Below are 13,264 nucleotides of genomic sequence, written 5' to 3'. Positions count from 1 at the left end.
TCAAATGTACGGCCAAGTTCTAGTGTACGGCCGAGTCTAAAAGTAAAAGTGTAACGTTTAAATGTACTGCCAAGTTGTATACGGTCGAGTTAAAGTTAAAGTGTAAGCTTGTAACTAATTTCCTTGCTGCCGTTGACATGTGATGCAGCTAAAGTGAGATGCCGTGAATAATTCTTATATATCCAAGAAGGGTAACTTTCTTTGGTAATGGTCTGTGGTAAATTGCCCAGAGTAATGTGAATAAAAGGCTACGCCGTGGACAACAGACCCTGTTTCTGAGAGTTATTTGGGCGTAGCGGGTGGTAAGGTGAAGGAATTTGGGGAGGAGGGAATGTCAAGTTGTGCACATACTATTACTATCTTCCCATTGCTGGCATCTCTCCAGTTTTTCTCTTCAATTCCCTATTTTTTAGGAAGCAATCTACACCAGATTGATCTGTCTTTCACGGCAAACTCATAGAGCTCACTTATCTTGCCTTAGCCTGGAGCTCCAAATTGTGGCCTAATTATGTACATCGTCCCACACATTATTAGGTCTCGCCTGAGACAGCACTTTAGCGCTGCTCTGGCGAGACTTATAGTAAGCGAGGTTTGGAAGTGCAAACGAGTGCTTTCAGGCCTCCAAATACAGTGCATGTGCCCCGGGCGTGCGCACCATTTGGCAGCCTAAAAGCACTCATTTTCTTTCACTTTCGCGGCCCCTTTGAAGTCCCGCACCACTGCCCGCCCCCACTCCCCCTCCCACTCCCTCCTCGTCAACTTCAGTGCGCGCTTGTTTTTTTTTGTCTCAGCCCACTGCGTGCCATGCCATTTCCTGTTACTAGAGGAAGGCTTACACAAGAACCAGCCGTCTTTTGTTAATTTGCATTCCCATTATGGTTGAAGCTATGTGTCTGGAAACGCAGCGTGGCCACTGCACTCCCGTCACCAGACACCAGCCTGAAACCAGAGTTCCCCTGGTCGCCCACATTCAAGAGGATTGTGTGATACTGGGCAAATCGCAGCGCCTCCCCAGCTCTCAGATGCGGTATCTGTCCCAAACTGGAGTGTAACTACGCGTGCACTTCATAAAAGCCTAATGGGGGTTGTTAGTCGGAGAGTCTTCACGGTGCATCCTGCACTCCCGTCCGCGGAAGAGCTGCAGGGGCTGTGGGCAATGAGATGACAACACCCCCCAGCTGTGTCTACTCTCCCTCTCCGGGGAAGCCCTGCCCGACACGGGCAGCTGTGTGCCCTCACACAACCTCACTGCACCAGCATCATGTGCACAGAATCACATTAGCGGCTATTGCTCGTCGCAGAAAAGCCCAAGGAGCTGCTGTGCCAAAACGATCCCGAGATTATCTTGTAACATCTCTTGGCACACAGTCTGAAAGCAACACCATGGGCTGCCTCAAAAAAACACCACTCAAAGTTTTTTAGATAAAATCGGATTGTAGTGCATCTTGTGTTTCGCCGTTTCTTTGGTATTTAAAAGCCGGGTACCCAACGCTGTGTTTCTCTCCCAGTTGCTTCTCTTCTGTGTCCTTTTGGATGGCCGTAAGCTGCCCAGCGAGAACGATCCCGCGGTGGTGCGCATTTGTAGCTCCTTACAATATGCGAGTTGCGCAAAATCCGCCTTTGCACGCAGTTGGGCGATGTTCGGGTCGGAGCCTTCAAGCTGTGGATGATCAGAACCCTGGGTCCGGCCGCTGCGACTGTTAGCCTGGAAGTTTATTGAAGGCACAGGTTAGAACTCGCTCCCTCCCCTGCTCCATCTTAGGGGTTTTGGGCAGTTGCAACACAAAAGAAGGCTGGGCGCAAAATTTCACTGCCCCTACTCGCAGGGCAAGCTGCAGCCAAGAAGGGCAGAGCCTAGGTGGAAAAGCTGTGTTTCTTCCTCGCCTCCTGGTCCAGTTGGCACCACGGAAGGTTGGATGAAAAGAAGCCCCTAGAACACCAGGTTTCCGTTGTTCCTACTCCACTCAGTGCCAACCAAGGCTTTCTTGCCTGCTGCATATGAGCGTGCTGCCCCCACAGCTTGCTCCCGCAGGAGGCTCCAGTCACTCCAGCAAGTGAATATAATGTTAATTAAAGGCTCACGTGTCCCAGCACCTCCATAATTCAGCACCTGCGGGGAGATAGCTGTCCACCTGCTGCCCTGCTGTGGTCATCTGAGCTGCGCCCTCCCTGCTGCTGCCAAGGCGCTCACTCGTACCCTCACACTTTGTGGATCTGTCTTACACTTCCATCTAACTCTCGCCTTCACTCTCCACAACTCTAGCCTCTTGTGGTGCCTCCCTCTTTCTCCTAACTAACTTAGGTGCCCACCGCACTGACGCACGGACGTACTCCTTAACTCTGTTACTGCTACATCTCCTCTCTTCCTCTTTTTCTCCCTCTGTGGTTGCCCCCAACTCCCTCCACCTGTTCTTTATCTCCCCACTCCTCTGTAGTTTCTCCTTCCCCCTCCTCCCGCCGTTCTACCCTCTCTGTCCCTCTAACCCCTCTCTCACCCCCTCCACTCTTACATGTTCCCTTCGGCCTCCAGCCCACCCCCACACTTCTTCTTTTTTCTATCTCCATCTCTCTTTCCTCCTCCATTCCCCTCTCCCCCCTCCCGTTCCCCCCCGCTCACCCGCCTTCTCTGCTTCATCACTTAATGCCTCAGAACGAATGTGTGCTTTCAGCTGGACTCGTATCAAGAGGCTGCGTTCTCTCTACCTTGTACTGAAATAAAACACACGTCTCTCTCTTTCCTGACCCCACCCACAGGAAGAGCTCAGGCGCAACCTCCCCTACCCTCTCTCTTTGTGGCTGTACATTTGTTCTTAATTAGTAGACGCCATATCACCTTCATCTGTGGCATGTTGCATTTACTGCCCGCCTTTATCCCAACAGCTATATATATATACTTTTGAACTTTCATCCCCAAACCCTATTTTTTCGCTCTTGCCTGTCTTTCTCTTAAACCTACAGGCTGTGCAATTTGTTTAATAAAGTTCTGAAGTGTTTTTTGTATGTCAACCCTCAGGTCTTTCTCCATACCAGCCCTGTCCTCGTATGGTGTCAGTGCCAACCACTGGCCCACTGCGCCTAAAGTGGGATGAACCCCAAATGTTTCAATGCAGCCCTCACCCCCAATTTCACCAACACCACTGCACTTAGGGGTGTCATGACCAGATAAGAGATATCTTGTAATTATGCCTAGTAGTAGGCAAACATTTTATGTCAGGTGCGAAATGGATCGTGGAAGTGGATTTAACCCTCTACACCACAGCACAAACGGCAACCCAAGCTAATACATAGTCCCTTGTTAGCATGCAGTAATGTAAGCTGTGCGGCCAAACAACAGTCCAGTGCTGTTCTAATTCCCGGATAGCCTGCTCTATATTATTGCATATAGGTCGATTATTAATGGGTACCTTTGTGTGCGAGAAGTCTATTTATTGTTGCAAATAAAAATGCAAAAGTAAAAAGCATAGTCATTTTCAATGCCAACAGCTGTAACTTTAACAAATGCGAGACCTATTGCATTGCAAATGCTTGTTTTTCCTTATGTAACTAATTTCCTTTAACCCTCTGCCTGGATCTTCCTATATGCTTTTTTTGTCTTCATTTATGATAGCCTATCAACATTTAGCTGCTGGTCTGTAGAAATACTAGAATAGCATGCTGATATTTTCTCTACAGTTATTCATCTCCTGCTGACAACTTAGTAACCTACCTTCACTATTGAAGTCTTTGTTGTGGAACTCTCTAGCCCACTGAGCCCCCACTAAGCTCTATCCCTTACCAGGCACTTATGGCAATAACTTTGCACTATTCTTTCCATTCCTGATCTGCAAATGCTTTTGTTCTGTCCCAGACTGTATAGACTACTTTATCTTGCACTCCTGTGGAGGTTATTCTACTACTTTTACCTTCTTATTATCTATTTGGCTCTTATAATTGCAGCTGAGTAGGAACACTTGGTAGTAGCGCACGGGCTGCGGATCAATGTTTTTCAGTGTCCCTCCCACTCTCCTCCCCTTGATAGATCCCCCTTTACCGTACCCCTAATTGCCCTCACGCCCTTCTACATCCTGATACATCCCCCTTTACCTTACCCCTAATTGCACTCATGACCTTCTTCTAACTCTATACTTCTCAGCCCCGACCTAACATGCCCCCCTTCAATCACTCACACATCCCTCATGACTATACTCTCTCCAAACTTGTCCCTGACTCCTGGACCACCCTGTACCCCCCCAATCCATCTAAAAATGCTAAGAAAAACTTCAAACATAAACTACTCATTCGTAACCCTGAAACACTTATCGTTGATAACTACCTCAGCCTCACTTATGCCATAAAAACCAACTACATCTTTTATTCCAAACGCCCCTCCAAATGGAAAAGCACTTTCCTATGACAGCTCCCAGTCACACACTCAATCAAAATTCCCTATGGATTTAAATTATCCACTACTCCCTCCCCAATTTTTCCTGGTGAAATCGACATCTCTATTTTCAAAACGGTTAACATCCTCATACAAGCCGCCGAATCACACCTCTCCATCTTTGAGCACCACTTCAGCACCTTGTCTCTCCACCTAGACAAAATTATCCCTATTCTTCCGTATACCCAACCGATCAACACGCCCCCACTCTCTCCCCTTCCCCCTATCCAACTCTCCCCCGCCCCTCTCTTCTCTCCTACCAACACCACAGCCCAAACACCTACTTCCCACTCCCCCTTCCCTGTCATCTCTACAACTAATACCATCTCCCAATTACAGTCACCCTTATATTCTCCCCCTCCATCGATCCGCCCTCTTCCTGACATCCCCACTGCACACCCCCGCCTCCAATCACTCACATCCTCCAATGACCTGTCCCCCTCAACTCTTTCTAAAATACCTAACCCTTATCCTCCCTCCTTGACCCCCCAACCTGAATCCCTACCCCTCCACCCTGGCTCTCCCTCCGTCCCATTTCTGGCCCTACCCTCACCCTCGCCTAATGCTCCATCTTTACCACTGAATTTCTTGCCACCGTTAATCCCCGATGCAGTCCTACTTCAAACTCTTTTTGCCTTCTTATTATCACTACCCACATCCCCTGAGTTTTCTAATCTCTTGTCCTCCATCATGCCATCACCTACGCCTAATAGCCCTATCTCTACTCATTTCACCTCCATCGACCCCACACACCCAAACACAATTGCCCCCTGTCTGCAACAAACAATATCCCTTCCTTCCCACCCTCATCCTCCCCTTCTAAGATCCCCCTCGCCCCTATACCCTGACCCTACACAACATTGAATGCACTCTCTCCTCACTCACAAATGAACTCTATCAACTTATAGAAGATGGTAAATCCCTCAGCCCTGGAACCCGACTCACACGTGCAAACTCACCCCACCCCGCCAACATCAATCGTCATCATTGGAATACTTCCCCCCCTCTACAACCGGATGTCTAGACCTCGCAGCACCTCAAACCACCTCTCCCCATCAGACCTCTCCGACCTATGCAATTCTTACCACCCTAATCCCGTAGTCAACAACCCACCTCCCCCCTACTCCAACATCCCTGTCATTCTAGGTACTAACGGAATTCCCTCCTCTCCCGCCTCCCCAAGACCCCCTCCACAACTCACCACCATCCACTCCTGCCCTCCCCCCCAAAACAACCCCAAACCACTCACTTGCATGCTTGCTAACTATCGATCTGCCGTTCGACACGCCACTGAAATCTCTGAATCTATCCTTAGCGAATCAATTGACATTGCGTTCCTCACGGAAAACTGGCTCAATGACCACTCAACGAGCATGCTTGATCTACTCTCCCCCCGGATACTCTATCCTCAGAAAAGACAGACATGATAGAATAGGGGGGGCCTGGCCATAATCTTCAAAAGTGAACTTCAGATCTCCCTTGTTAACCACTCTGGCCACTCCACCTTCGAATACCTTGAAACTGAACTTAAAGTTCAAGATACCCACCCTATTCATTTACATACTATCTATCACCCTCCTGGTGATCCTCACCCCTTTATTGATGAACTTTCTGACTTGGCCACACAAGCCTCAATATCCAACTCAAGGTATCTCTTCCTTGGAGACCTCAACCTCCACTTTTTGATTGTCACTAATGTTCCCACTACCAGCCTCTTCACCAACCTTCTCGAGATCAACAACCTCAAACAAATATGTCAGTCCCCAACCCACACCAAAGGAGCCATCTTGGACACCATCATAACCAACAATGACTTGGCATTCCTGTCCAACATCATCCCCATTGACTGGTCCGACCACAACCTCATATTGTTCACCATTGCTATCACGCCCCCTCCCCACATAACAAATTAAAACCATGAAATGGACCAGAACTCTAAAATGTATCCCTCCTGATGAGCTTGAGTCCAAACTCCAAGCTCAACTGCACCTCATTCCTCCCTCACAAAATGCAAATGAGCTTACTGAGCACTTTAATAAAGCTGTCACGGATGTCCTAGACCAATTGGCCTCTCCTAGACTTAAAACCCTAAGAAACATCCCTTCCAAATCCTGGTTTAACCTAGAACTTAACAACGAAAGACGCTCATTAAGACTGATGGAAAGAACTTAGAGACAGCATCCCTCCCACTCTAACCTGACACTCCTCAGATCAGCTAGATCTTCATATAAAAAACACATTTTTAATGAAAAGGCATCCTTCTTCCGTACACAACTCAATCGGGCCAAAAACAGACCTAGAGAACTGTTCAACATTATCCGTCACCAAACCTCCTCAGCTCCGCCTCACCCGACGGCCTCTATCGCTAGATGTGAAGAAATTGCCCTCTTCTTCTCTGAAAAAATCGCCAAAATAGATCAATCCTTCCGTGCAACGCTGATCCCAACCAACCCTCTACTTACTCCTGACATCTCCTCTAACTCACACTTCACACTCCTGACACCCCCTGATCCCTCTCTCACTCTCCCGCTTCCTCACTTTACCGTAACCCATCCTCACACATTCCTTCTCCTATTACCACCCTAAACCACCCCTCACACCCATCCACCACTACTCCTCTCGTACCCATGCACCAAAAATCACGACCAAAAAACAATGCCTCCTGGCAAAATTTCCTCCCTGTGACTGAGCATGAAGTCCACAGCATCATTGATAAACTAAAACCGTCCTCCCATACCAACGACCCCCTCCCTTCTAACCTCGTCCAAGACCTAAAGCACATCATTGTCCCATCCTGGACCACAATCAACAACACCTCCCTTGCTACTGGAAATGTCCCTAGCTCCCTCAAACTGGGTCAAATCTCGATCGATAGAGGAGTTAGAGTCGTCGCACAGCCTGGCCATATTATCCTGGAACATAAATGGATATAACAGAATATTGAATCGGAAAAGCTTTAATGATGCTATTGATAGCAAAGAGATTGTGTGTTTGCAGGAGACCTGGCTGTGCAACAAACCCTTAGCAAGCGAATGGTTTGTTCAACAGACGAAAATAGCGAGAAAGAAACATTTTGGTAGACCTTCAGGAGGGCAAATGATGTTGATCTCTGCAAAAATTGCCAAGAAGGTAGATCTTTTGGAAGTAAAATGCAAATGGGCAATAGGATGTGGAGTGCTGTTGTTGAACCCCGACCCACGATATGAAGGTATAGTCATTGTAAATGTATATATGCGGAATGGGGAAGAGAATGAATATAAGGCAGAAATCGAAAAACTTAAAGAAGGTGTGTTAACTTTAATCGATAATTACTAGAAAGATGTACTTTTTGTGCTGGGTGACTTCAATCATAAATTAGATCCTTGTTGGATTGAGCCATGGTGTAAGGAGTTGTTGATTTCCTATAAGATAAAGGATGCCATATTTCCGAGGGGGGATATGTCAGCACAATATATGGCTTTTGGGAACATTTTGGGCTCAAAGGCTTTAGTCTGTGTTAATGGCAGAATGGAGGCAGATCGACCAGCAAAGCGTACTTTTAAGATAGGCCAGCAACGCTGTCCAATCGACTGTGTTTCTACATGCTTGGAATTTCGAATTATTAAGAAAGGTGGTAAGAGTGGAGGGAAGTGACCATTACCCCCTGAAGACTGAAATATATGGAGTAAGGAAAAAACAAAGAGATATAGCTCTTCAGGTCCATGTTGACTACTCAAGGCATCTCACAACCCGTATATCGGAGGAGTACATCAAAAAACTAGCTGCTGTACAGCAGACCCAAACATTAGAAAATATCCTGATTATGAAGGATAATGGATGGTATGAAAATATAATCAAAAAACTGGTAGAATGCCTAAGGGTTAAAATGTAATCTAGTAAATTAGGGGATGGTAGGAAAAACAGAACCCAAAGCAAAGACAAGACCTGGTTTGATGAAGAATGTCGTAAAGTAAAAGCAAGTCTTAGACAAAGGAAAAGAAGACTTAGGGGAAAGTATAATGTAGAATAATTACACAACCTCCAGAAATTAAGGATAAAATATGAAATGATTATAAGAAATAAAAAATGAACCTACAAAGAGATTTGCTGGGCAAAATGATTAGCTGCAATAGAATCTAAAGATTTGAAAGGCTTTTGGAAGTCGGTCCAAGAAAGCACAGGCAAAACACTAGGGTCCTTGAATTGCCTGGTACCAGAAGAGGATTGGGTAAGGTACTTGGGGGAAATTTATGGAAATTGGTCAGGTGCGAGGGAAGAGATTAAGGAACACTTTACCCCCAGTAATATTAAAAAAATAATATCTAACCTAACCCTGCCTCGGGCCGCTGACCCAGATAATCTTCCTGCAGTGATTATAAAAAATAGGCCATAGTGGTGGGCAGAGTTCTTTTCAAAAATGTTCCTGGGGATACTTAATGTAGGCATTATACCAGAAAACTGGAGAGGAGCAATCATAAGACCCATCCACAAGAAAGGAGACACAAAAGCCCTGAAGAACTACAGATTAATTAACCTACTAGATATAGGAGAAAAAGTATTTGCCAAAATAATCTTGGAAAGACCCAAGGACTGGGCAGAAGCAAATCAGGTTCTGCCCCCGGAACAGGGGGGTTTAAGGAGGGGCACTCTATGATCAACCACCGTTTTACCGTCTGGTACATTGCGTGGAAGTCTATCAAGCAGAGAGGAAGTATGTTCTGCTGCTTCATGGACTTCCGCGCAGCATTCTACCGAGTGGACCGTGAGAAGCTGTGGGAGACGTTGATTGGATATAACATCCCAAGGGATCTGCTAAGGCTAGTACAAGCACTACACAATTATAATTGGGCGCAGATAATTTTGGACATAGAGGGGAGCCTATCACAGAAAATCCCAATTGGAAATGGACTAAAACAGGGGTCCTTATTTATAGCAGACTTACCTTCAGTTTTAGGTACTGAAAGGGGGGCCGGCCCAAAGTTAAACAGGAAACATATTTCATGTCTATGATATGCAGATGATCTTGTAATAATACAACAAACAGAGATTGGTCTGCAAAGAAAGATGAATAGGTTTAACAAATAATGCGGTCTTGTAGTTAATATGGATAAGACAAAGATGTTAAGCTTTGGAAGAAGAAACATAAGGTCTAACTGTTTTTTGGGCTCCACAAAGTTGGAAAAGGTAGACGAATATAGGTACCTGGGGATGTGGTTTGAGAAAAATCTGAACTGGCATACCCATCTTGATGCACTAAAACTGAGGACTTCAGCTTCGGTTGGTGGTCTAAAACAATTCAATGGAGTCTATGGTGAAAAGTCGGATAGACCGGTTTTAAAAGCTTACACAGCCATGGTACCCACCACAATTCCTATACGGAGCCGAACTGCTATACCAGAGTGGTTAAAACGGATGGGATGCCGAAGAGGGATAAACCTTGAATAAATTACTCTCATTGCCTAAGTCCTCAATGGTCCAGGCAGGGAGATTAGAAACAGGAATCACTTCATGGAGTATAATGGCTTGAATGGTGCTATTAAGATTCTGGCAGCGCCAGGGGACGGGAGAAGAACATAATATTTCGCAATGGTGTAGAAACAAGATATTGAAGAGTGAGCTAACGTGGGCAAAAGGAATAGGAGAAACTATTATTAAAGCTTGTAGAATTATGAGGCTCGAGCTGTGCCCCCTGACTTTACAAATTGAGGTTGACAAGAGGGAACTTAGGGCCCTGGGGAGAGAACCTTCTCGAGCCCAGGACCAAGATTATCTCTTGGGAAAAAAATCTGTACGTTTTATGGCTAGTGGCAAAACTAACACTTCCCTTATATTGATAGATTACCCTGCTGTTGGTTAAGAAGAGAATTACTAAGGTTAAGAATTGGTGTTAACCCTTGCTATGCTAACAACATGGTAAAAAGAGCAATGATTGATAGCAAGGGGTAATGTGTCTGTACCTTGGGAACAATGTGTGATATTTTACATATATTATTGGATTGTCAGAAGGTTTTGGATATGCGGAAAGAGATTTTATGTCCAATATTTAAAAAGTGTGGTATTAACAATAGGGTACAAGCAGTGGATCTTTTAACTGAAATGAGTAATTTAGATATAGCTTGCGCTATGGGGAAGTTCATTCAAAAAGGTAAAGAAACCCTTTAAATGTAAATAGAACTGAAAGGCTTGTTTTTACCATATGACATGGAGAACGTCATATGGATTGACGGAAGGATCAATGATTTTAAATATATGAATTTTATGATCATTATAATTCAAGAACTGTGATTTTAGAAGTTGTATTTATGGAGATTTTAAATATCTAAGGACTAGCTAGTCCAAATAAAGTTTGCTTTGAACTGAACTGAAGTCAACTCAACAAGCCAAATTACATATTTAGCATAAAAATCACTCTAGAACAGGGACGGCTCCTTTCTTCCATGGCACTTCACCTTACAGCAGCTTACAACAATAGTGACACATCATTCTGCTACTTAGATTGGAAGTATAACTCAGGATTTCTGGAATCAGGTATGTCTGAGATTCACAGGGCCACGTTTACTTAATTGTGGGGTAGGGCAGCGCTGTAAAACCTCCTGCTGCGCTGCCCTACGTCAAAAGAAAAGGGCAGGAATGTGCTGTATCTATGAAATACAGCGCACTCCTTTACTGTTTTCCTGCGTTGGTGCACAAATGGCTGCTATGCACCAATGCAGGCACCCTTGCTCCATGGCTCAAGTGTGCCTGCACCGAAATCAGGATGCTTTTGTGCAGGAAGGGACACCTGGATTGTAGTGTCAGATGCTCAGAGGATCAGGTCCCGAGTTTGGGATTGTAGTGTCAGATTAGATTCTCAGGAGGATCGGGTCCCAGAGTCTGGATTTTAGTGTCATATTCTCGGGAGGATCGGGTCCTGAGTTCTGGATTGTAGTGTCAGATCACTTGGAATGTCGGGTCCCGAGCTCTGCATTATAGTGTCAGAACACTGGGAGGGAAGGCTCCCGAGCTCTGGATTGTAGTGTCAGATCACTATGAGGGTTGAGTCCCGAGTTCTGGATTATGGTGTCAGATCACTGGGAGGGGGGGTCCCGAGCTCTGGATTGTAGTGTCAGATTACTAGGAGGGTTGAGTCCCGAGCTCTGGATTGTAGTGTCAGATCACTAGGGGGGTTGAGTCCCGAGCTCTGGATTATAGTGTCGGATCACTGAGAGGGAAGGCTCCCGAGCTCTGGATTGTAGTGTCAGATCACTATGAGTGTCGGGTCCCGAGCTCTGCATTATAGTGTCAGATCACTGGGAGGGAAGGGTCCCTAGCTCTGGATTGTAGTGTCAGATCACTAGGAGGGTCGGGTCCCGAGCTCTGCATTATAGTGTCAGATCACTGGGAGGGGGGTCCCGAGCTCTGGATTGTAGTGTCAGATAACTAGGAGGGTCGGGTCCCGAGCTCTGGATTGTAGTGTCAGATCATTGAGAGGATTGAGTCCCGAACTCTCAGTTGTAGTTTCAGATCATTGGGAGGATTGAGTCCCGAACTCTGGATTGTAGTGTCAGATCATTGGGAGGATCGGGTCCCGAACTCTGGTCCGTAGTGTCAGATCATTGGGCGGATCGGGTCCCAAACTCTGGGTTGTAGTGTCAGATCATTGGGAGGGTCGCACCTGAGCTCTGTGTTGTAGTGTCAGAACACTGGGAGGGCCTCCAAATTAGAGATGAGCCAAAACCTCCCCTGATTGCAGTCAGATTAAAAGAACTCAAGTGAATTTGTCTCAATCCGCCCTTCTGAGCATTGCTGCTGAAGAATGCAGATGGACAGTTTCCACCTCTTCCTCAAAAGACTGGCTGTATATTGCTCTCCATAATTTGATATCTGTACAGAGTGCTCTGAAGCTATCACTGAATGACAACCGGTGCTTTTCAAAACACCCAAGTCAACAAAACAAAATTGTGCAGCTTTCTGTAGCCCTCAAATAAGTCTGTCCAAAAGAAAGTTGGACTCTCCTGTTTTTTGGATATACAAATACCATGAAATGACAACGCTATAGCTTGCGAAGAGAAGTATCATCCATAGGAAATATAAAGTCTTTTTAGAGCACAAGTCTTGGACAAAAAGCAAGAAGTAGTATTAGAGGACACAAAGTGATAATGACTGGGGAAAGTATCTACAGTGGTGACTGGCATTCAATCTACTGCTGCTGCAGGAACTGTACCTGAACGATCTCCGAAAACACCCAAAAGAGAAGACTTCTCATGGTGCCTGGAATGGACCTGGAGGAGACACAAGAAAGCAACAATGAACAATAGAATATGGATGATAGAAATGTGGCTTTCATTGATACAGATAGATTTCTAGTCACCCCTTCTCTCTCCTCTTCCTCCACAACTCATGGCCACACTTAGGGGCATATTTATGAGAAGGTCGCATCATGTTTCACTATGCAATGTGGTACATGTGTGATGCAAGCCTCTATGCAAGTTTTTTGAGGCCACATAAAGCCACTTTCCATGGCTTAAAACATCTGGAGTAACACAACGCAGCATAAATCATTGTGCCGAGTTGCTCTGCCCCAGGGAGGCATTCCATGGGCATTGTGTGGGTGTTCCCAAGCAACTCCCATGGATTTTGACGCAACACCAGATTTACAAGAACTTGTAAGCTTCAGATTGCTTCAAAAAGATATGCCTACCCAGGAGAGGTGTAACGAGGAGAAAGATCTTTATTTCACCTCGTTACTTCCTCCTTCTATGTAGATAGAGAAAGGTGCCTCTCAGGATTGTTTTTGTGTAGGAATGTGTCCCTTCCTGCACAAAAACAATCCTGCTTGCAATGCAAGCACCCTTGCACTGTTGGGCAAGGGTGCTGGTGTTGTCA

The 13,264-nt window shown here is 45.8% G+C and overlaps 1 protein-coding gene across 1 annotated transcript in view; it reads right to left on the bottom strand.

Moving 5' to 3' along the window:
* LOC146808593 (uncharacterized) overlaps positions 1 to 13,264 on the bottom strand; it is a 95,653-nt gene that overhangs the window by 24,731 nt on the left and 57,658 nt on the right. The window contains exon 4 of the mRNA XM_085623616.1: positions 12,603 to 12,660. Within this exon, the coding sequence (XP_085479742.1) occupies positions 12,641 to 12,660 (20 nt within the window). The 3' untranslated portion in view covers positions 12,603 to 12,640. The remainder of the gene's footprint in view (positions 1 to 12,602; positions 12,661 to 13,264) is intronic.

This window comes from Triturus cristatus, chromosome 8 (assembly GCF_964204655.1).
Source record: "Triturus cristatus chromosome 8, aTriCri1.1, whole genome shotgun sequence".
Lineage (NCBI taxonomy): Eukaryota > Metazoa > Chordata > Amphibia > Caudata > Salamandridae > Triturus > Triturus cristatus.
Note: the sequence above shows the minus strand (reverse complement) of the source record. Positions and strands in the feature narration are given on the sequence as shown.